The 22437-nt window shown below is 42.4% G+C and overlaps 3 protein-coding genes across 9 annotated transcripts; 1 reads left to right on the forward strand and 2 right to left on the reverse strand.

Moving 5' to 3' along the window:
- Window positions 1-221: 221 nt before the first annotated feature.
- On the reverse strand, window positions 222-6477 carry LOC106750215 (vegetative cell wall protein gp1-like). Of its 5 annotated transcripts, none has more exons than XM_014630392.1 (8): window positions 6404-6477; window positions 5873-6089; window positions 3043-3178; window positions 2584-2684; window positions 2134-2216; window positions 1468-1695; window positions 1200-1313; window positions 222-1017 (listed from the first exon to the last, which is right to left on the reverse strand). In XM_014630392.1, exons 2-8 carry the CDS (start codon window positions 5946-5948, stop codon window positions 739-741), a joined length of 1017 nt encoding a protein of 338 aa, XP_014485878.1. In that variant the 5' UTR covers window positions 5949-6089; window positions 6404-6477; the 3' UTR covers window positions 222-738. The 5 variants fall into 5 exon arrangements, with proteins under 5 accessions (XP_014485878.1, XP_014485875.1, XP_014485881.1 ...); XM_014630389.1 differs by lacking the exon at window positions 6404-6477 and adding an exon at window positions 6264-6353; XM_014630395.1 differs by lacking the exons at window positions 1468-1695; window positions 6404-6477 and adding an exon at window positions 6264-6353.
- Window positions 6478-6715: 238 nt separating this feature from the next.
- On the forward strand, window positions 6716-11133 carry LOC106750213 (zinc finger and SCAN domain-containing protein 12). Its single transcript, XM_014630385.1, has 5 exons — window positions 6716-6880; window positions 7448-7784; window positions 7856-8128; window positions 8192-8374; window positions 8460-11133. Exons 1-5 carry the CDS (start codon window positions 6716-6718, stop codon window positions 8828-8830), a joined length of 1329 nt encoding a protein of 442 aa, XP_014485871.1. The 3' UTR covers window positions 8831-11133.
- Window positions 11134-11410: 277 nt separating this feature from the next.
- Window positions 11411-20360, reverse strand: LOC106750214 (S-adenosylmethionine synthase). Of its 3 annotated transcripts, XM_014630387.1 has the most exons (10): window positions 20194-20360; window positions 18449-18746; window positions 16547-16624; window positions 15947-16069; window positions 14524-14636; window positions 12850-12993; window positions 12422-12640; window positions 12130-12312; window positions 11850-11983; window positions 11411-11620 (listed from the first exon to the last, which is right to left on the reverse strand). In XM_014630387.1, exons 2-10 carry the CDS (start codon window positions 18561-18563, stop codon window positions 11515-11517), a joined length of 1215 nt encoding a protein of 404 aa, XP_014485873.1. In that variant the 5' UTR covers window positions 18564-18746; window positions 20194-20360; the 3' UTR covers window positions 11411-11514. The 3 variants fall into 3 exon arrangements, with proteins under 3 accessions (XP_014485873.1, XP_014485874.1, XP_014485872.1); XM_014630388.1 differs by lacking the exons at window positions 14524-14636; window positions 20194-20360 and adding an exon at window positions 15334-15446 and having other exon boundaries at window positions 18449-19432; XM_014630386.1 differs by lacking the exon at window positions 20194-20360 and having other exon boundaries at window positions 18449-18987.
- Between the last annotated feature and the right edge of the window lie 2077 nt (window positions 20361-22437).

Consider the following 22437-nt stretch of genomic DNA (forward strand, 5'->3'; position numbering starts at 1 on the left):
CACTTGTACACAAATTGATAAAGATATTTATTTTTATACATATATATATATGTATATTCACATCTTTCTCTCTCTCGATTATATTACATTATTAAAAATTATTCGACGGTTAGTTGACGGGCAGACCGTTGTCAAATCGTGACGTAGTAAGATACGTCGATACACAAGATCGTACGTTTGCTTCATTCGATCGTGTGGAACTTGTGGAGTTTTATTACTCGTTATATACGCTCACAGTGTCGTCATTGTTTTCACAATGTTACAATAATCTGCCACTATCACTCGAAATCTCTCAAGCAGTTGCTTATGATCCGCCACTCTTGTATGGCAAAGCGTTAGTTTTGTAAACCTGTATCGTTCGCAAGGTTAATTGGATAACATCGAATTTACCGCGGTTCGAATGAAACGGACGACAAGACGAATGCCAGAAAAGGAAATTTCCGTAGCAATCGGAAATGATGAATTGACGAGCAAAAATGAGAGGCAACCGTTCAGTCTCCGTTACATAGACAGGTTTATTAGACCCTCGAGATTCCGGATCGTAAGTCTGTTTGAAGAGCGGAGAAGCGCATGAAAAGGGAGATATTGCGGAATCCCGCGATGCACAACAGAAGGAAGAAAATCGGCTTTCCATACGCTTCTCGGGTTCTTCGCGAATCTCGGAAGATCCACGAATACAGCGTCCTGAGCGGATTCCCGCGGACGATCGATTTGAGGCTCAGGGCGCACGTGTATTCGCTAGTGTTGGTAAGCCGGAGTGAAGTACTGAGTGCCCGGCGGAGCCCGGTAGCCCGGATACGTGTTGGTCAGGGCGTGCTGCGCGAAGAAGCCGGTATAGTCCTTGTGCACTCGACGGGGCCTGACAGCGGGACCCCTGGCGAGCTCCATCCTGGCCTGGTTCTCCGCTTCCACTTGGGCCTTCACGGACGCTGGCGGCCATTTGAGGTCTCCTCGCATGTTGCCGCTCACCGGGGCCTTGGTCGCTGCAGGTTGAGCCTGGTACACCGGCGCCGGTATCTATCGATCGTGCCAACCAACACGGACAATCGATGTTGTATATATTTAACGGTTGCCAAAGAATACTTCCGTAAAATTATATTTCTTCATCAGCACAACACCGCGCGTATAATATTACCGTTTCTATCTTTAGCGCGATTCAATGGACAGCTCTCGCAAGTATAATAGATTCGAAGGCTTACCTGCGAGATGGGCGGCTCAGGACGGAGGACGATAGTGGATGGTGGTGCCTCGAACGCCGCGAGAGTTGACGAATGATAGGCGGGTTGCGGCGCTCGGTCGTAGGGATCCTGTTGCTGAAATCAAAATCAAAGTATCGATAAGTCTCTAATCACAGTCGTGCAATCATACCAAACCTGCAAACGTCGTCGTAATAACGATTATGTACAACACGTTCCGTCCACAAAGTGCTCTTCCAACAATCAGCGGAGTCGGCGACGCGTCACTTACCTGCTGCTGCTGGCTCGGCGGATGTTGCTGCGGCGAGGTCACCGGCGCCCAACTCTTGTTAGCGACCGTTTGCTGTTGGAAATACGAGGGCTGCCGCAGGGTGCCAGGACTGATCGGCGACGGGGACGACGGGACGGCGCTCTGAGTCGACGACCGTGCGACCGTCGAGGGTGGTTGGGGTGACGGACCTGACGAGGGACTGCTCTGGTACGAGCCGATTCCACGGGTCTTTTCGAAGGAAAAGAAATAATTTTGTAGGCTCGAGCAAAGGCTTATGTCGTCCGAGAGAAGAACGGTACTATTATTGCGTAACTTGGTTTTTTCGCTCGAGCCAGAAATTGTCCGGATTATATTTTGGTCTTGAATAATTTATCGGGTGGACCCGCCTCGACGTCCGCAGTGGTGCGTTTTGAAAGCGATTCTAATTTTGTCGACGACCAATTTGATAATTGAGGAAAGAGAAAAAGTTTTTTCACAGAGATCGGGAAACATCGTTGCACACATTACACACGCATGATGCAGCAAGACCATCTCGCACTAATTGGTAAGAAAATGCATACAACATTCAACACTGTCCCATTGGCGTTTATCCGTTAATTATACGATATTCATCCTTTTCGATAAGAGGACAGCGCCTTCGGACGAAACGAAAGATCATCGCTTTACCTTCGCTTGGACGGGACCTTGCTCCACGAAATCGAAGTCTTGATCCTCTGGAGGCGGTGGCCAAGCTACTCTTCGCTTGAGATCTGGAGAACGACAATAATAGCGATTCGTAAGGATGAAAATCCATCATTTCGACGAATTTTCGGCCAAATGATAAACGTACCGAGTTTTTGCCACTTTTTCACGGAGAGGAACGCGCCAAAACGGACACCCGCCAACTACTAACGCTATGGCGCGGGGTCACCTGTACCTTTCGTTATTGCGGAAACGAGCTAGCTACCGATTATAGAGCCTTCCTGGTGGTCGGCCAAGGAGTGGGGTTTGCGCCCGGGAGGGGCAAGCTCCCCGAATTTTTCCGGAGGAGAATTTTCCCTATTGTTCCGAAGAACGGGACGTTCTTTCATCGTCGGTCGGAAAATTGACGCAAGCGATATAAAGATCTTCGCTTACCGGGTTGACCACCGCGCTGCCTCGCTTCTTCCTCCTCGAGCATGCGTAGGACCGCGCTGTTCTGTAGATTCGCTGGCTTGGCTAACTGGTTGAAGTCGATTCTGAAAGAAATACAAGAGTTATTCATTATGCGCTATTATTTCGCAATGGATAACGCGACACCACCTTCTCTTGGTGGCGATCATCGCGTTGGAATCTCAGCGGAGTGGACGCGCGCGGACCGTCAAACGCGAAACTAAGTCAAGTACGAAGACGGTGCGGGCGAGGAGGCCCCGCTGTTTATTTCTAACCGGCCGGCGGTGATTCGACTCTCTGAAAATAACCGTCGGTGAGTGACGTCGCGAACGAAATCAACTGATTCATGCGTCCGACATTGATCGCGCTTCGCCACGCTCGATGATTGACGCAAGGTGGTCAGTAGTTCGGCGACGCCTCGCTCACGCGGACACGTCGACTCACCCGACTGCACCGTTCGCCAAAACCTGAGTCTGCCTGTCCAGGGTCTCCTGTATCGCTTGCGGCGAGTACAAATTGATGGGAGAATTGAACTGCTTGTTCACAAGCTTCGTCCTTTCGGTGCTCATCTCGAGAATTACTGCAAAGAGGAAGAAGAAACGTTCTGTTTACCTTTTTAAGGCACGCGCGTTATTCGCGTGCTGCCAAGATTCTATAGAAACCGCACGGCACAAATACCCTCGTCTTTCGACTAATGACCACCTGCAAATCGAGCACGGTAATAAATAGCGAGCGTAATTTTTCTCTCGTTTCACATTGAGCTACTGCCAGCTGCGATGTTTTCTTCATGCGCGGCCAAAGTGACGTCCGTCTACGTTGGCACGTTTTCGCGCGCGTTTCGCTAAAATTACGCAATTAAAATTGTTTCATTAATCGCCGTGGAGACTATTGATCGACGTGACAGCCGTGAGAACTCGCGTGACATTTTCTCGCTCTTACGCTCTCACGCATTCCAAATCAGGCAGGGTCGAGCAATTTCGGGAAGTGGGTCACGAGTTATCATCGTTCGAGATTGTTTGATTATTCGATCGCGCCGCGATTTCTACCACCAGCGGAGTATTATTCCTATAGATTCGTGCCAAGAAATCCGACCCAAGCGTTGATGAAGCGGAGAAAGATTTGCCGATCGTTATGATTCGTCGAGCGAGATGTCTGGAAAAATCAAACTAAACAATCGATCCATCCGTCATTCTTATGGCCGAAGAGAAATCGGCGAGTGAAGATCGCCCCCAATCGATGAAATGTCTGCTCGAAAAACGCTATCTAATTTTAATTGGCTGCAGAGGACTCCAACGTACGCGCTCTTCCTCGCATTTACCGATCGCGTTTTTACTTCGCCAATTTCCAGAGGAAATGTGTCTAACTCTCGAAAACTTGGGATTCTCGCGTCTTTGCTGGGTAGTCACCGGTGGCCTACCGCCGGTTATTTTTGCTTAGAAATTCCTCCGAATATATCTACATCGTCCGCAAAATCTCTACTTCTCCCTCCTTCTCCCAGCTGGTCTTTGGAGCACGCGCGCTCTCTTTCTCTCCTTTGGGTCGTATTGAATTACATTAAAGCTCGATCGACATTGGCGAAAAATGTGTGTTTATCTAACGATAATTATCGCTCGAACGGCTTATGCCGTTTTAGTAGAGCCCCATATGAAGTACATTTACGAGAGATGTACGTAATGTCGTGAAACAATACCGCCTCTGAATATTTAGAAATAACGTAACAAATGAAATATAGTTGGATCTCGTCGCTACGATCGATTCCTTTCGCTTCTCCCACACTCTCGATCACCCTCCTCGATTTTCCGCAAGCTCGACCCTCTTTCGCTCGCTCTTGACCTCGCGTTCTCCCTCTTTCAAGAGCTCCGCTCTTTTTTCTTATCCTCTCGTCGAATTTTCCAGCCTTGCGCGCTACTCAACGACGACGACAACGCGGCGCACCTACCTTCGCGATGATATACGTAGTGGAGCACACGGGTTCCTCGGGTGGCGAAACACACTGGACTCGGGAAAGCGAAAGCACCGGAGAGCGGCAGAAGACAAGCGTCGGCCCCCTCTCTCACCCGGAACCGCCGAAAACGGTTCTGCCCCTTCGCATCTTCTTCCTATGTCGTGGTTATTTTCGATCCTCGAGATGCTCTCTTTCTATCTTTCTCCCGCTCTCTCTCTCTCTCTCTCTCTCTCTCTCTTTGATAGCCGCGGCATTTGGCGGATTTCCTGGCGATCGCGGGAAAGCGTTTTCCCACACCGTTTCCGAAAGTCGCGCGAAAAGACCGGCCGATTGCGCTCGGCACTCGAGACGTTTATTTTTAGCGAGGGTGTAAACCGCGCGCGAAACGCTTCCTTTATTTTTCCCGCAAAACGCTCATCAAAATGACACATAAATTGCGCAACGCAATCGTGATATCTGCGAAAAGTCTAGTCGACGACTCAAATTCGACTTTGAGCTGTTTCTCTTTTATCGGCACGACCCGTCGTAGAAACTTTTTGAAGTATATCTCTTTCACAATCGATATTCTTTCCCTTGTGTTACATTACGTCGCTTTTAGGGGCGACACTTTGGCAGAAAAAAATCGAATCATCCCGCAAATTTTCGCAAGCAACCAAAACGCGCATAATTCCTTCGCAGTTAAAAGTTTGGACATATTCCGTAAACAGACCCGAATTGCACGAAATGGTTGCCATGCGAAAAAGAAGCTCTCTCTGTCCGATAGTTATCCGATAATCGTAGCGTCTCTTATCCTGTGTGGTGAAAAAAAAAAAAATCGATCGCCTATCCTCATTCGATAACCCCGTCGAATATCCAGAGAAACTTGGACGACAATTCTGCGCCATGGAATTGAAGACGCGCCAGCACTCGCAGACGGTAAATCGTATATTTTGTGTAAGTATCTCACTGACGCATACAAAAATAAATCAGGCCAAAGTGGTGTTTCCACAGGCTCGAATTGTTGCGAGCGAGCGAGTTATTGGTCCGGCGTTTAACAATCAATATTCCGACCCAAAAATCCACAACGGTAAGAAACACCGTCATGTGTTATCAGTAGATAATCCATATTTGTAATATCACGGCTATTTGATGAACAAAAGGGTATCGTTCAGGCGACTCTCTTTCACCAGCGCGTCAACAAAGCCTAATTGCCTAAAAACGTCTCAAACGGTGAATTTAACGAGAGATATTTTCGAAGACACCTTCGGCCAAGTAGGCCGTGCTCTTAAAATGGTACATTTGGACAATGAAATTTCCGAAATTGAAACGTTTCGCGAATCTCTGCATTACCATCTCGAGAGGAATCGACCGCCCCTGCAGACAGGTAGCCAATCATGCTTGGGACGATGTACGTCTGCCGCCTCATCCCATGTATACTCCTACGTACTCGTGATGTAGCGTGTCGTTTCAAAGACAAAATGCGTTAATGTTCATCAGCGTTCGTACAAATGGCCAAACAGCGGAGATGCGTGTCCAATAACCGTGCGATATCATTGTTGGCGATAATCTGTAAGAAAAGGATAATTATATATGAATAATGAGTCGTAGAAACGAGAGACGGAAATCGACAGAGGTTAAGTTCGGTCTGCTTGATAACGAAGGGGTCGGTCAGGAAATATCAGAGAACGGCGGGGGGTCGATACGTATTACGCCTGTAAGCGTTTTCAATCGCGCGTATTACCTTCGCGCTTGTCATTTCGGCGACACGGGGAGAGGATGCTGCTTACACGGCAGAAAAGGACCCGCCGGCAGGAAGAGAGAGGGACGCTTTTCCCGCCGTTGGGAAGAATGGAAAATCAATAATCGCAATCTCGCCCTTACCGACTCTTGTGGCAACGACGCCATTTGCAACGACGAGCACGCCCTCGCGGTTCTCTCGTTTCCTCCCGTGTTCTCCGTTCCGGTAGCGCGCATCTTTCTCGTCTCCTACCACCGTGAGAGAGAGCGCAGTGCTGACAGCGCCGCTCTACGCTTCCGTCATTGGTGGTCGACCGCCATTATAGATTCCGTTGTGAGTGACCGAGTCTCGCGACAGAAAACTCCGTCACATTTCGACGTTACGCTCCGTCGTGCGCTCGCCGCGAATTCGAAAAGGAGAGAGAGAGATTCTCGGAAAGCGACGTTGCGTCGACGATGAAAACGTACAGTAGGAAAAAGGGCGACAGCCCGAGCAACGTGATCATCCATGTGAACGAGCTGTGCCGACTGTGTCTGGCCAAGGAGGAGGAGATGGTACCGCTCTACGACGACGAGACAGTGCCGTTGCCGCTGCGAATACTCGCCTGCGTCAACATCGAGGTGGGTTTTTCCCCGATCGCACGATTATCGCGGCGGGTGATAATCAGCCGAGACGAAAAATAGGAATCTAGTTTATCTCTGCGCACGGCGTCGTTTGCCTCCCCTGTCCTTCCCTCCGTTCCCCATCCCACCGCGCGCGCGACGTGGCCTTCGATGCACAAAACACCGACGCGCTCGACCGGCTCTGTGTGCGTGCATGCCGCTGCAACTACCGGCCTTACCGAGTTATCGACTCGAGCTGTGTGCCGCCGCCGCCTGCCTCATTACAGGGACCTAGACTCTGCGCGGAGGCCCCGCGTTTTACCTTACGGATTTATAGAAATCTGTAATATTATTGCGTCGGACATAACGGCGCATTAGCTTCTCGGACGGACGGCGCGCGTCCTTTTTTTTTTTCTTTTCTTTTCGCGGCCTCTCCTCGCCGTGCTGGCATGCCGAACGTCGCGCGAATCGACATTTTTCATTTCTATTATATAGAGAAACGTCAAAGAATAAGAAATTGCTTTCAACCTATTTTATGATCGATTTTTCGAGACACTCTTCACCACACACTCGTTGATGTTTCAGGTTTACGAGCAAGATGGTCTGCCCAACATGATATGTCATCCATGCAAGTATCAGTTGGAAAAGTCATATCAATTTAGAAAAAAATGCCAGGCTGCCGATGTCAAATTGAGGAAGCATATGAAACTGATACAGCAGCTGACTGGACAGGACGAGGAGGGTGAAAGTCAGGATGACGAAAACCAAGATAGCAGCAGGAAGGAATCTTCCGCTACTGGCAAATCTAAGCAAGTTAAACAGTTGTTGGCTGATCTGGTTGCGATCAAAGGTAACAGCAGTCAAGTGGATGGAAATCCTATTGAGGTAACGGAAGAAGAACTCGTCGGAGGTTATATTCTGGGTATGTGTTCTATTCTTTGAATTGATATATACTTAAGGATTTGTATAATATCGTCGTTATTCAATGTGCAGGTATGAATTCGGAAAATCCAGAGATGGAAGAAAATGTCTCAGAGGATCCCGAGAACATCACGTTGATACCTGCCGAGGAACGGACGGCGAAGGCAAGATGCACAATAAGAGCAACGCGCATCAAGCAGGAGCAGGAATCTGACGATGAAACGGAAGATGTACAAAGATCGATTGTTGGTACGGAACACAAGAATGTTTATATGATGGAACTGACCAGCAACAGTTCCGTTCAAGGAGAATCGTTAAAGCTGCAACCTATAACGGATACTATGGGTAAGAAATATTGTAATGTTGAATAAAATACAATCAACGTTACAAACGACGAACATGTTACAGTTGATGCGAATCCGGAACTGAAAGTGTTCAAATGCGACAAATGTCCTAAAGCGTTCACTCGCAGAATAATGTTGAAAAGTCATCAATCTGTGCATTCTACGCAACGGGGATTCACATGTCAGGCATGTGAGAAGTGGTTCCCGACTAGATCAGCGCTAGTCAGACACGAACGTACACACACTGGTTAGTAATACCTCGAAATGTTTCATCATCAAGATTTAGAATTGATTCTTAACTTTTAAAAGTGTCTCTCAAAACTTATCTGCAGGCGAGAAACCGTTCGGTTGCAACATCTGCCATCGTGCCTTTGCGCAAAAAGAGATCTTGTTCCGTCACCTGATGACCCATTCCGGCCAGAAACCGTTCCAATGTCAACACTGCGATAAAAGTTTCACGCAACGGGAAGCACTGAAGGTGCACATGCGCAGGCATCAGAAGCTGAATCCGAACGATATCCAACTGCATCATTGTCAGCTCTGTCCAAAAGCATTCTGCCATGCGTCAGGCCTCAGCAGGCACCTGGTCACTCATACCGGCAGAACGTACAAATGCGTGGAATGCGAGAAATCCTTTACCGACAAGAGTTCACTGCTGAGGCACAGTCGCATCCACGCGCCGAAAAAACTTATGTCAAATTAAACTCTCTCTTTGCGTACTTCGTAAATGGAAATGTCTCTTTATGAATCTAACAATGCGACCATCAGTTTCAAGTTCGAAATACGCGGATGGTATGACATTAGCGAAACAAATCTTTAGATTAAGTATTCTTTATGAATAGTTTATGTCGTTGCAATATTTTCCGCATAATTTTTACATGCAAGTCATACGTTTAACATTAAAGAATATCATTTATTTCGCTGATTCTTGTATGAGTACATGCATTATTTGTCCAAATATTACACATGATCAAAAAAGAGAAAAGATGCACACATACGTATATCGAGTATGATTTCGTATAATAAATGATAAGGATGGTCGAAACGAAACTGATGTACATTTTATATCTCGAATAATTGACCAGGCTTGTTTTTATAAAGCTCGATTATATGTTACTTTTCAAATCATAAAAGATATGATAATGAAATATATACAAGTTGGAAAATAACATGGCGAGTTATTTGTTATGTCTGACTCGCAGTGCATGATTTATTATTGCTCTATTCAGCTCCTTAAACAGTAACACTAATGTATAGGCATACCAATTATATTCTTCTATTTCACCAGTCATTACGCGACACAACTTTTATATATAAAAGTTTATATATAAAAGTTTTATATATAAAATTTATATATAAAAGATAACATAAGATTATAAATCTCATGTATTCTTTGCAATATATACGTTTATACAACTATTCATATATATAATTGGTGTATATATAGTTTTAAACATAAAGAATCGACGCAGAGTTATATATGTCGTGTGCAGGTAAATGTCATGCCGCAGACAACTGTCATCCCTGTAATTACGTATAATTACCCTATATTTATACCTTTATGTTAAATAACATGCATCTGTGAAAGAGATACATTGTAAAAGTATCAATATAATGTAACAAAATGCATGACAAATACATCGTTGCGGAGATTATTCTACACATTACGCAATCGTGTTTATACACATCTCATTACATGATTAAACAGTGGAAAGTGACATATGATCGTGCAAATGCATATAAAAAATTTCTCGCCATTTGAGCGAGCCAGTCACAGTGTCTGGTGCGACAGAGCTCAATAATTTTACCGGGAAAACATTGACAAAAATATAAAGTTAATCCTCCGAATTGTAAATTATGTCGGAACGCTGGGAAGATCAAGGATTAAATACGCTTCTCGTTTAGACAATGGTGCGAAATGAACGACAGGCAAATATTTTTATTAAAAAATCCGTTTTATTGTGTCTTTCTTTCTTGAAGATCTTGTGCACTGTTACATATTGCCGATATTGTTGCGTCACAAATCGCATATACATCAATTCTTTGACAGAAAATTACTAAATCTTTTTACAACAGTTTTTCTGTGGAATTTTCCGTTAAAATCCAAATAAGGATATGTCGAAACACGTATACCAAACAATGAAAATTGTCTCAATTTTCGAGCTCCGTCATACGATCTGTGCTGGACCTCTACAAGATTAGATTGATGGATTCCTTTTTTTCTTGATGTTGCGATTATTCTACTTGAATAAAATTGTATAGCAAAGGGGGAAACGACTATGTACTTAATCGAGCGAGCCTGGTACGTTCGCAGATATTCGATCGTGTTATTCACGTAAGCTATAAACCGATGAAACCTAAGCCTTAGATCGAAGCTACTGCTATTCTGACAATTTTTAAATATTCTAAAATGTTTAACAACGGTTACTTTCACCGATCAATCCGGTATTACGACGTAAATCGTGTAAAACTTGTGAACGCAACTCACAAAACGTCATTTCCTGCTTTGCTACGCCGCCAATTCACATAACCCTCGCACACTCTCGAGCGATTAATAACTCTAATAAAGATACACGTACACGAAAGATCGATCGATCAACGGAGAACAATGGTAGTAGAGCGCGGGACCTTCGAATCCTGTATTGCACTCCGGTTCAAAAGAAGTGCGCAAGTTAGTCTAAATTAGATTAAATCGGAGCGTCGAACTTTCATGTACGTGAGAGGCTACTAATACCGCTAAAAATCTACGAGACTGCCGAGTTTCATCTCGGAGTTTAACCCCGGAAACTTGCATCATCGATAGCGTCCGTTTTTTTATACACTTTCCTCGAACGTAAAGTTATTGTTAGATTCGCTACAACAGTTAATCCCCCCCCCCCCTTTTTCTTTCATTATGGATCCGCGACAAGGCCGTAGTCGATTCGCCGTTGTCAGAGAGTTGTAAATGACTCAAACGAAATGTTCAAGAAGCTTCTCGGGACGCGCGAGTCGGCTCACTCACAATGACTTTCTGCAATATAGGCTCGATTTACTCTTCCCTTGCGTTATAAGTATTCACCGGAGAACCGCGTCGCCGCTCGAAGAATCGAGAACAGAGTGAAGGAAGAAATGACTGTCCATATCCGCGGATTATGAACGAGATTTGTACTATGCCTGTCGTCGCGTGCAATATTCCGAGAAATATGGGGCATCCGCTCTCCTTCTTTGCTACTGCTAAAATTGGCATAAGGAACTGATGGACTCGGTGGATGCGGCATTACGGAGATCGAAGAATGTCGAATAATATTTCACGAGATAACACGTTTACTGTGAGAAAAAGAGAGACATTTTTTGTCGGACGTTTGAAAGCCGCGAAACGTCGAGACCAACTTAAAACTCGCTCTCTCATCAATCGAGGATCAGCTTCTTTGGTTGTTCCCATGTGAACCCATCTCGTCCAAAATGACCATATGTACTGGTTTGTTGATAAATGGGATTGCGGAGATTCAGCTCCCTGAGAAGAAGAATATAGCTTGTTTACATCCAGCTTATCATCACAAGATGTTTCAATACGTCAAATTCATCATTGAATTATCGCAATATATATTATCTCTCGAGAGATGACATTGTAAAAGATTCGCGATAACAGTATGTGCAAAACACGTGTTTTGCATGTGTGCGCAACGACAATACATATAATAATCGTGAATAAATAAAATGCATGGTAAGAGACATATACGTACTTGACGATCTTTCCGGGTCGCAGATCAAAATTTTTGTTCACTATATCTAAGAGCTCATTCTGAGAGCGCGTGGATGTACCATAATCAAAGACTGTGATTGACAAGGGTTCCGCCACTCCAATAGCATAGGAAACCTAATAAACCCAAATCAACTTTTGATATACGCAACACGTATTAACCGTACGATAATGGTGTGATCAGAATTTTGCATTGCATTTCATAAATTTCCCATAAATTATATTTCTTAAGATAAAAGAATGATATCCATGATAAAGATTACCTGTACAAGACAGCGCCTGCACAGGTCGGCTTTCACCAAAGACTTGGCAACCCATCTTGCGGCGTATGCGGCTGATCTGTCTACCTTTGTAAAATCTTTACCGGAGAATGCGCCACCACCGTGTGCACCCCAACCACCATACGTATCTACGATGATCTTTCGTCCGGTGAGACCAGCGTCGCTCTGCAATTGTTTTTTTTTTTACTATTTGGAATGCCTCAAGTGAAACGCATAATCATTTTATATGAAGTTTCAAGTCTGTCGATACGGTTACGCGGTACTTTAGTTATACCTGTGGTCCACCAATAATAAAAAGTCCGCAAGGATTCACATGAAAGATCGTTCTGTCGTCCAAGTATCTCGCTGGTATAACTTCTTTGATAACCTTCTCCATGACCGCCTTACGTAGCTCGTCCAAACCGATCTTTTCGCTGTGTTGTAGCGACACCACCACAGTGTGAACTCTTATGGGCACGCAAGCTCCATGGTCCATGATATATTCGCAAGTTAACTATTGTGAACATAGTCGCATGTGTACACAATTATACATTATTTCTCGAGCATAAAGAAACGTTGGAAACGTATGATATTTAGGAAATTATACTCAGTCAGGGTATTTACATCATGGCCATCAAGAGTAGCAAATACATAATTAACATCATTGTATAACCTAGTCCAACGTTTTCTTTCCAAAATTCAAGTAAAATGATAATTTCAAACCTGTGTCTTGGAATCCGGACGAGCCCACCATAGTTCTCCGCTTCGTCTTAGTTCAGCGATTTTTTGATTCAATTTGTGTGCAAGTACAACCGTCAATGGCATACATTCGTCGGTTTCATCGGTGGCATAGCCAAACATTAAACCCTGATGGAAGAATTCGAGTTATTCCAGCTAAAATTTATTCATTTCTTTATTAAAAGAAAGTTTTTCTTTTTAGCTTGAGATTGGAAGGATCTCGCAAATTATTGCAAATATGGACTATCTCAGAATAACCGCATGCGAAGTGCATCGGGAATTCTTTCTTACCAAACACGAAGTGCAACTTATCTCTTCTTTATCAAAATCCAGTTTGGGTTTTTAAATGAGAGCTATTTAATGTTGTTGAATTAGTGTGCTACGTTGCGCATGAATCAGGAGCTGAATCACGAAATGCCACATCAATTACGTAGATATTTTTCTTCCATTTCATCACTAAACATTTCATTATGTAACTGTTCATAATATCTGAAAGTCATAATAATATCTCAAGTATATCTTTCAGACGTTAAAATGACATTTCGCATAAAAAAATTGTTTATGTTATTACCGTTCAAGCATATTATGTTATTTCTTGCGTCATTCTTTCATATCAAATAAGTTGTATTCGAAATAACGCGATAATTCCGATATTATGTAAATTCAGGTACATTGTTGCACAGTAAAATGTTTAATGAAGCAGCAGAAAATTGCCTACATGATTTATACTTCCGCTCTAGTACACTAACTCGAAATAGCTCTCACTGAAAAACTATCACTCGAACGGATCTTTAGTAAACAAACAGTTGCTTCGTCCGATACCAAAAGTTCCCCGATGCACTCCGCATGCAGTTTATTTTGGGACACTCCATGTAATATTACATACAGTTGTGAAGAAAACAAAAAGCGATAAACCTAACATGCAATAAAAGGTGCCACACAGAGCAAAAGAGTAATGTGAATACGACAGTAGGGATAATCATTAAATAGGGGGCGACGATAGTGACAAGACAACTGTAGAAAAGATTCAACGTTAGCAAGCAGTACTGGTCACATCACGATCAATTTCAATTACACAAGCAACTATCAATTGTACTAAATTGTATCAGAACTTCGGTCGAACTTTTTGTTTGAACGTATAATTCTCGTAATATTCAGCAATATTGATATCGAGTTAATTATGCTAAGAAGTCATGATTATTCCACTGGAAAAATGTTAATGTCTATATATACCATAACCGCTACATCATATTAACGTACTTCCATCATTCGCATCAAGCTTCTCTCATCAACTATAGTATAATAAATCTCTGAATATTCATTCATTCCTTCATACATTTTTTCCACACTATCTACTTGATATTCTAGCTAAAGATTATACAGGCACGCACATATCTGTGGGCATTGATTTCTAAACATTAAAACGCAAAATAAAACAGTGAATAAAACGAGGAATACCACTACCTTAGGAAGGACCGACGGTCCTAAGCGAAAAATAAACAGGCTAATGTGTTACTAGCAACACAAAAGAAAAGTGTGTTATTCGTAAAGCTACCGAAGAGATACTATTAAATAACGGGTGGAGAGAGAACGACGAAGAAAGAAAAAAAGAAACAGAATAGAAGAAGAGAAAATTCAACGATGGCAATGCTAATTAACCTGATCTCCTGCTCCCACTTCTTCGTCACTACGATTTTCGTGAACGCCTGCCGCGATATTTGGTGACTGAGCATCGAGCGCCAGCAGAACATTGCACAGCTTGTAGTCAAAACCTGCAGAAATCATCAGTGTGATCAGACAAAGGTGTCCACCGTTGTTTGTGCGCCCTTTTCGCCAGCTGACATTTCGTCCTTCCAATACATCGGTCAGAGTCGAGTTAATGCTCCTACCTTGATTAATACTATCTGTTGCATGTACGAGTTCGCGGGAGAAGATATCCTTTTGCTTCACGCACCGGACTTTTGCGTGAATTTTACAGACAATCTTTTACGGTTGGGTGACATAACGAAGAATCAATTTTACACATATCTCGGAACATAATATATGCAGTTTTATGGTTCATATTCTAAGCTCATTTTTATCGATAAAAATGCCTTAAACGTGGCCAATCAGATGGTTTCTACGCCACTTTTAGAGGGACTTTCATCGACAGAAGCAAGTTCGGAGATATTCCTAAACGCAGTAACAGCGGCACTTTGCTGGATATAAAATCTAATGTTCTAACTTTCAACACGCTCTTGACATTTTCCTCAATGTTTCGATTTTTTCTTTCCTTTTTTCCCCAATTTTAGCAGGTTTCATTTATTCGCCATTTCACGTACGTACATACACGCACGCAATGGCGGAACAGGCTGAAAACATCTTTTCTTTTAAAGGAGAGGAATGGGAAGATTCACGAAGCAAAAATAGGAAAAATTGTCGAATTATTTTTGGCTGCTCTGCGGCACGGGCTGAGAATGGGTTATGTACCTGATCACCTGCACCCACGTCCATCTCTTCCCTGTCCGTATGAACACCATCAGCGATATTTGGGGATTGTTGTTCGATCGCCACCAAAAGGTTCAACGTACGCCAATCGAATCCTGCCACGACCATCATATGCTTACGTTATACAATCTTCTTCGATTTTTTGGTTTTCTTTTTCTGCGTGATCTTTCCCGGAAAGGTAATGAGCAGCGTACTGATTATTCGAACGATCGAGGCATAGAATTCTCTCAATGCGTGCGTATGTGGAATTAGGACGATCTTTTATCCTCGGTATATATTGTGTGCAAATACACGCGCGCGCGTGTTGCTACTTGGTAGAAAATATGCTCGACTACGATGTTTGGCTCTTGAATCTTTCGTGCCATGTGATCGTGTCTTTACGACGCGCAAAGGGAAATCATGTGAAGTGTATTTTTACGAAAACGAAAGATCGTAGTCAGCCACAGGGCGGTCAATGGTTGCGGATCTCTCCAATAAGGAGTGTAGGAGCTTTAATTTCTCTCGCGAACATACAATTAACATCTAACAAGGTAATAATTGGAAGTGATAGATGTAAAATTACATCGCTAAAGTGTCACAATAGCAATTGCAGTACCTTTTGAAGAGTCATCATAGCCGATGTGATTCACCGTATCTCGAACAATTTTCTGGTAGTCCACCACAGCCTTGGACGTAATTTCCCCGCATAATAGTATCATTCCAGTTTTTGTGACGGTTTCTGTACAAGTAAAAAATACTTTTGTAATACACGCATATATAATGCGTCTATATGATATAAAACAAAATTACATTCTTATAAAAAAATATCTAATATATACGTCACGTATGCGCACACACAATACATATTATATTTTTAATGTGCGCTCTTTTTTAAAGAATGTTATAAAATCAATGTTATATAACTAATAGTATTTATATTAAAAAAAAATTGTTTCTTGTCTTTAAAATTTTAAGGAACGACTTATTTTTAATAATATAGATATGAAAATTGTTTCTTATCTTTAAAGCATTTTCAGGAACTATTTACCTATAGGTACAGAGCAACACATATGTACAGAAGTTGAATATTCTAGTTTCAAACTAGTTCAGGGCCGAACAAACCAATTTATAAATAGATGCTATATAACACACATACACACCCAGATACATAGGTCCAAGCATTCAAAGAAATGAACAATAACTTGGTGAAACTTACCACATGCTACTTTAGCATCAGGATCTTGTTTCAAATGTGCATCCAGGATAGCATCACTTATTTGATCGCACATTTTGTCTAAAACGCAACATAAAAAGCATATTAAAATATTAGTTAGTAGAAAATTGAATTGTTATGTACATCTTTACTACATATCTTTAAAATATAGCCTTAAAATCTAATTGTCTTCTGCGAAACTTATACATAAAAAAATGTTGCATGATCCTTATCTTTAAGCATATCTTTAAGACCTAATATTTTCCTAATTGTTTCACATGTAAAATATGTATGCGGCAGTGTTATATAATAGCCTATGGTCTAAGAATTATATTTGATATGACTTCAAAAGATATTACTAATTTTCAAGAAGCACAGTCACTTCAATCTTTTTTTATTTCTACATCATAAATAGAAAAAAATATCTAGAAGGAACAGTTAATCCTGATCATAGTTAACCTAAATTGCCGGCAAGACGAAAGCTTCTTTCTTTATCTTTGGTATAATTAGAGCCGTGATCTAGCGAGATAGAAAAGGGAGGAGAGACCGTCAAGAGCATCAGCATGTGTGATATAAAAATAAATTAAGGTGTTGAGATTGTTTAATGAGATAAATCAATTCAGAACATAACGGTATTGACTTCTCATGCGATTCGAGTTTAAGATTTTTCTAGAATATCGGTAATACAAAGGATCAGCCATCTTGAATGATGATGTCAGAAGTGAGGGAAATTGCTTCCAGCATGTAACGTATTGTTTCCAATTTATATTTCATTTTGCGACATTATCCTGCCGCGTTATCCACTTACTCGAATCGAAATGATTTCACTACCTGCAGAGAAAGTAGCTTAGTGATTATTGCTCCTAATTGGTATATTCTCCTGAATTTATCAAAGATCTAAAAGAACATTTCAATCACAAATAATAATTACAGAGCTACTTTCTTCGCCGGACACAGCGGTCGATTGGTCGTTTGTAAGAAAGGCTCATAGAAATTTCCTTCCTTCTACGTATTACTCCAAGATGGCTGACATAGATATAATTAAAAATGCCTATTAAATTTTTTAAATGTTTTGTTAGAACCGCCATCGACCAGTGGGAAGTCTTATTTTAATTCGAAAAGATTCGCTCATGCACTGGATATGGAAATCAAAAGTCTGAGGTATCACGTATTTTACGGATTAGAAGATTGACTGCATTTACACGGGAGCCTGAGACCGCTTAGTAACATTCGAATAGTAGGTGTCTGCACATAATTTACAGCATAATTTAACAATGCCCGACGTTGTAATCAGTCGTGCTGTCGTGATATCGGTATTTATTGCCAAGTCGGTAATAACAAGATGGACAAGCACGTGATAACTAGCAAAGGATTTGTTCAATTAACGGTCACGACGCACGAATACCTAGACACGTTCGCGCCGAAAAAGCTCCAAAGTATCATCGGTGGATCCGCTCTTTCTCCCCCTCTCTAAAGCGTTATAACCGGAATTCTTTAACCGACATGGTTTCTTATCGTCTTCGACGCCGATCGCGAGCACATGGCAGTTTCGTGGCCAACAATGTGTCCCTCGATCATCTCTAGTAAGAATCGAGCGCACGAGGTGGCTGAATCTTAACGAAGAGATGAGTCAGCTCGCGATCGAACCGTCCTCGCTTTCTGGAACATAACCTCGATCGCATGATTGTTGTTTGTCGGCAGGAAGGATGGAAAAGCGGAAAACGTAGATCGTGTTCGGTAGCTACCACGAAGATGATCCCTTTGTCATCCATGGCGGCGCACGCAACGCACAGCGCTAGCTCCGAGAGAGAGATGGGCGGGGAGAGAGACGTTAAAGGGAAGTTTAGGAAAAGAGCGACCGATGTAACAACGTAGGGTAACGAGTTAAAATTGAAAAGAGCTCACCTGGATGTCCCTCGCCGACCGACTCCGAGGTGAAGAGAAAAGTGGTGCCCTGTTGCAGCTCGGGCGGCGTGTGACCATTCGCGTAGCCGTTCATGTGGTGCGCGGTCTCCGGCATTTTCCTGCGTTTCGGGCTCGTCGCCGCCGTTGTCGTGCTTGCCGTAATACTTCTCGAAGCTTGTTCGCGCGTCCACTCGCTGCTGCCTGGCCGATCGTTCTCTCTCTCTCTCTCTCTCACACGTGCCTCCTTCCAAAGGAATGTCTCGTCACCGCGTTTACGCGCGCTCTTTCGTGTATATCGCTGTGCAAACAATATTCTCGTTGGCGTGCGAGGGATTCGACGGGACGACAACGGGGAGAGACGGACCGAAAGGGAGGAAAAGACGCGAACGGAGATTCCTACACGCACACCGTGTAATGATCGAGGCGGAGCGAGCGCGACGCAACGCGGCGCGTTGTTGCGAGTGAAAGAGGTTCCCCGCGCGCTGCTACCCGCTATTTAACCTCGGCTCGACTACTCGCGCCCTCGGCCGGCTCGGTCCCTCACGTGACCCACCCCTTCGTAACCGCCGCGAAATTCGAACGCGCTCTGTCGTCCACGTGCTCTCGACGACAACGTGCGTTGCAGCGTTAGAACGGCATATCGCGCGCTCTATACCGACGCACAATCTCGGCAGAAATAAACGTCTCTCGTTCTGCGCGATTATCGAAAGAGAATACTTCGGTAAATAAATTCTTTATTTTGCTAATGCTTGGAATATTACGAATGCGATAGAGCTGCGCACGCACCGATATCAATTCCAACGGGACAATTGCTTTTGAAATAGAGATCTTAATTCGATGTGCATCGTGTGCTACGAAAAAGAAAAAAAATCGAAAATATCCCATTATGATGCTACAATAGTGTAATTTATCACGCTAACGTTTTCACTTATTCATCAATGTGATCCCTATGACGAATGTCCGTTACTTGCCATTTTACATACTCGTTCAACGATAACATATTCACTTATTCGAAACTTTCAATATTTCATCATGTTCGGAATGACTTGTTACTTATCATATCCAGTCCTCGTATTTTTAAATACGATCACTTAAATTGAATAGAAATTTATTTTGCGCAAAAATCGCACGCAGTGTTATCGCGAGAATATTCTTATGAAATACGATCTACAATTTTTATAAATTCTCAAATATTCCAATCGGATATTCTCTAAATATTTGATAGAATATTGTAACGCAGTGATTTATATAGATATTCAAATAAAAAAGAATAAAAAAGAATATTTATTATTAGAACGTTCGTAAAGTTTATTTACCGTGCATGTGCCATACTTTGATCTAACTAAAAAAAAAAAGTAGACAATCTTGTGATATGAATACACACACTATGACTTAATTGGAAAATGAGATTTGTATGCACGCATGAGCTTTTATATGCCTTTTCACACATGCACACACTTGTTTGCAACATTTGATAAAATATTCCATGCACATAAATGCATTTATAATGATGTTATTTGAATATATTAAGAACATACTATGAATATATAACATTTTCAGCCTATTCTATGCAAAAATTCGTAACGAATATTCATAGAACATTTATCGAATATTCCTGTGCTATCCGGGAATAATAAGACGCATTCACAATATTAAAAATGAAGATGCTAATACAAATTGAAGCGTTGAAAAATCAAGTCTTTACCGGTAATACTGGACGAGTGCGTATTTATTGATTAACGTACCGTTGTTCCCAAATTAACAAACTTATCGTGCACCCAATCGCGTTTTTCCCAAACACAGCCGAAAAACTGAGTCGCGTGCTTGCGAAATGGTGGATCGTAAGAATTCCGCAGGTTCCAGCTGTAAACTTAATCGCGACACTCTCGGCCGCGCTTTTAAAGACGTTGAAAATGCACTGTGAGCGTGAGGAAATCGTGGTCACACTTTTATATATCGCCCAACGTTGACGATAGAGTCTCGGAAGAGGGGATTTGGCAGATGTGGTGTGATGTCAAGATGATTCGACGTTTCTGACAGCGGATTAAACAAATTTCTAATATCGTCTGCCCTTTCATACTGATAGAAATGTAGAGAAGCTCGCAAAGGTCTCTTCAAAAAATGCAACCGTTAGATTTGCATTATTCAGGATCTCGCATGTGACAAAAATAAAGGTATGAATTTGCGGGGAACAACGAACAGCACGAGAAACCCTATGAGAAGTGTTAACAATTTGTTTTTTCACGTAATTATTTGTGTGACATTCCTTCTGGAGAAACATGACGCAACACGTTCGCAATGTGTTGTAACACACAGTCAATATTGTCGATCATTCCACTTCCTAGTGACGTCAAGAGTCACTCTTCGTGAAAGTAAAACTGATTCATTCGCGATTAAGTTGACAGTAGTGATAATCAACGCATGACGAGCGGTATTCGAGATAAAGATAATTATTGAGAGTGCAATCGCTTAAATTCGATTGGTCAACCAAGTGCACGGTAAATTAACGTTGCAAATTCATCGGCAGGCAGACCCAAGACTTGACGAGACTTTTTCTGTGATGTACTATGCAAAAATACTAGTCGTTTGCACTTGTACGATAACCTGCGAGATTAGGGGCTGCTATGAACTCGAGGCGTTTTGTAATCCACCAGCTACATACGCACCACAGACGAGACACACGTTGTTTTTCGCCGGGCTGAAGAAGAGGGACGTAATTTTTATCTCATATTTGTATTACACGAGGGTGACATCAGGCCATGTGACGATAAATTTCTGAACGTATGACGGGATTTAGCGAGAAGGAGCTATCATGCGTCGAGTGTCACGAAGAAATATTTTTTTCTCTTTTACAAAAACACGCCGTATCGTTTGCCGTTGATGACGCGACAAAGTCTATAATAAGCCACGATGTTGTAATACCGTTAAATCGGAATATACATTACCCATCTTATCGTATTACACGTGGAAGGATAATTCCATTTCAAATGAAAGAAAGACAATATGTAGACACGAAGTTTTCCTTCTCGACTTTGCCTGTAAATTAAGTTACCTCGTTTGCCGATGGCCGAGAAGCCAATATTTTAACAGTGATACGTTCGTATCTTTTATCAAGGGTTATTCTTGTTTGCTCTTTTCGGAATAAGAGGAACGTAATGAAATGTGAGGACATTTCAAAACAATATTCTTCGATATATCAAGAAGCAACAATATATTCTCGTTATATCTGTCAATCTCAAGAGTGCTTCCTGTTGATAAACTTTCTCAAATCATCGTTTTGATTGTGTCACGCTATTTCGAATTTTTCAATAACTCTTATCTTTTGATCGATGTACCGAATCACGATATCTGTCCCGTCAACGTGCGCCGAGTTGCTCGTAGACGTCCCTTGTACTCGAGGATCAGATCAATATCGTTCGCGGGTTCATTGAACCGTTATTATGCCCGACATTCCACGAATAGGATGCCTAATAGGTATAATTTTCATCGCTTTCATCGTTGTTGATTATTGGAAATTCTTCTTTCTTATGGAAATATGATAGACGGGAATTCGTGCTGCTGACACGTATTTCATGCTATGATAAGGAATTACTCCGCGCGATAAAAGTCACCGTGGTGTATCTATGAATTTTTTCCACTCGTCTTTTTGTAAGAAAACACTTCCTTTCTTTCATCCATTCCTCGTCGAGAAGAACGCGCAGATCTTTTTCGTTTACCATAGCAGATACTTTAAAGCGTGTTTTTTTTCATATACACCGATGACATCATTATGTGGAGCATCTAATGGACGCGTCTAATTTCGAGGGGGCTGGAAGAAAGAAATTTAGCATTATCAGCTTACAAGTTGAAGATTTAGTAATCGTGCTATTTCGATCAGACAGTTGCAGTTGAATTGCGCTTGAGTCCAATGCTGTTTACAGGAAATTCTTTGATCCGAAATGAACTCGGCCCTGATCTGTCAACGCAGTGGAATCTGTAACCTATTACGA

This window comes from Dinoponera quadriceps, unplaced genomic scaffold (genome assembly GCF_001313825.1).
Source record: "Dinoponera quadriceps isolate SergipeBrazil2010 unplaced genomic scaffold, ASM131382v1 scaffold5229, whole genome shotgun sequence".
NCBI lineage: Eukaryota > Metazoa > Arthropoda > Insecta > Hymenoptera > Formicidae > Dinoponera > Dinoponera quadriceps.

Coding starts and splice junctions, on each gene's coding strand:
- LOC106750215 (XM_014630392.1), bottom strand. CDS start 5,948: ATGAGGCGGCAGACGTACATCGTCCCAAGCATGATTGGCTACCTGTCT. Junction 3,179..5,872: donor GGTCGATTCCTCTCGAGATG/GTAATGCAGAGA, acceptor TCCTCTTTGCAG/TAATTCTCGAGATGAGCACC. Junction 1,314..1,467: donor CGCCGAGCCAGCAGCAGCAG/GTAAGTGACGCG, acceptor TTTTGATTTCAG/CAACAGGATCCCTACGACCG.
- LOC106750213 (XM_014630385.1), top strand. CDS start 6,716: ATGAAAACGTACAGTAGGAAAAAGGGCGACAGCCCGAGCAACGTGATC. Junction 7,785..7,855: donor CGTCGGAGGTTATATTCTGG/GTATGTGTTCTA, acceptor TTCAATGTGCAG/GTATGAATTCGGAAAATCCA. Junction 8,375..8,459: donor ACACGAACGTACACACACTG/GTTAGTAATACC, acceptor ACTTATCTGCAG/GCGAGAAACCGTTCGGTTGC.
- LOC106750214 (XM_014630387.1), bottom strand. CDS start 18,563: ATGCCGGAGACCGCGCACCACATGAACGGCTACGCGAATGGTCACACG. Junction 16,625..18,448: donor GGTCGGCGAGGGACATCCAG/GTGAGCTCTTTT, acceptor GTTGCGTTTTAG/ACAAAATGTGCGATCAAATA. Junction 12,994..14,523: donor AAGTGGGAGCAGGAGATCAG/GTTAATTAGCAT, acceptor TTCTTCCATCAG/GGTTTAATGTTTGGCTATGC.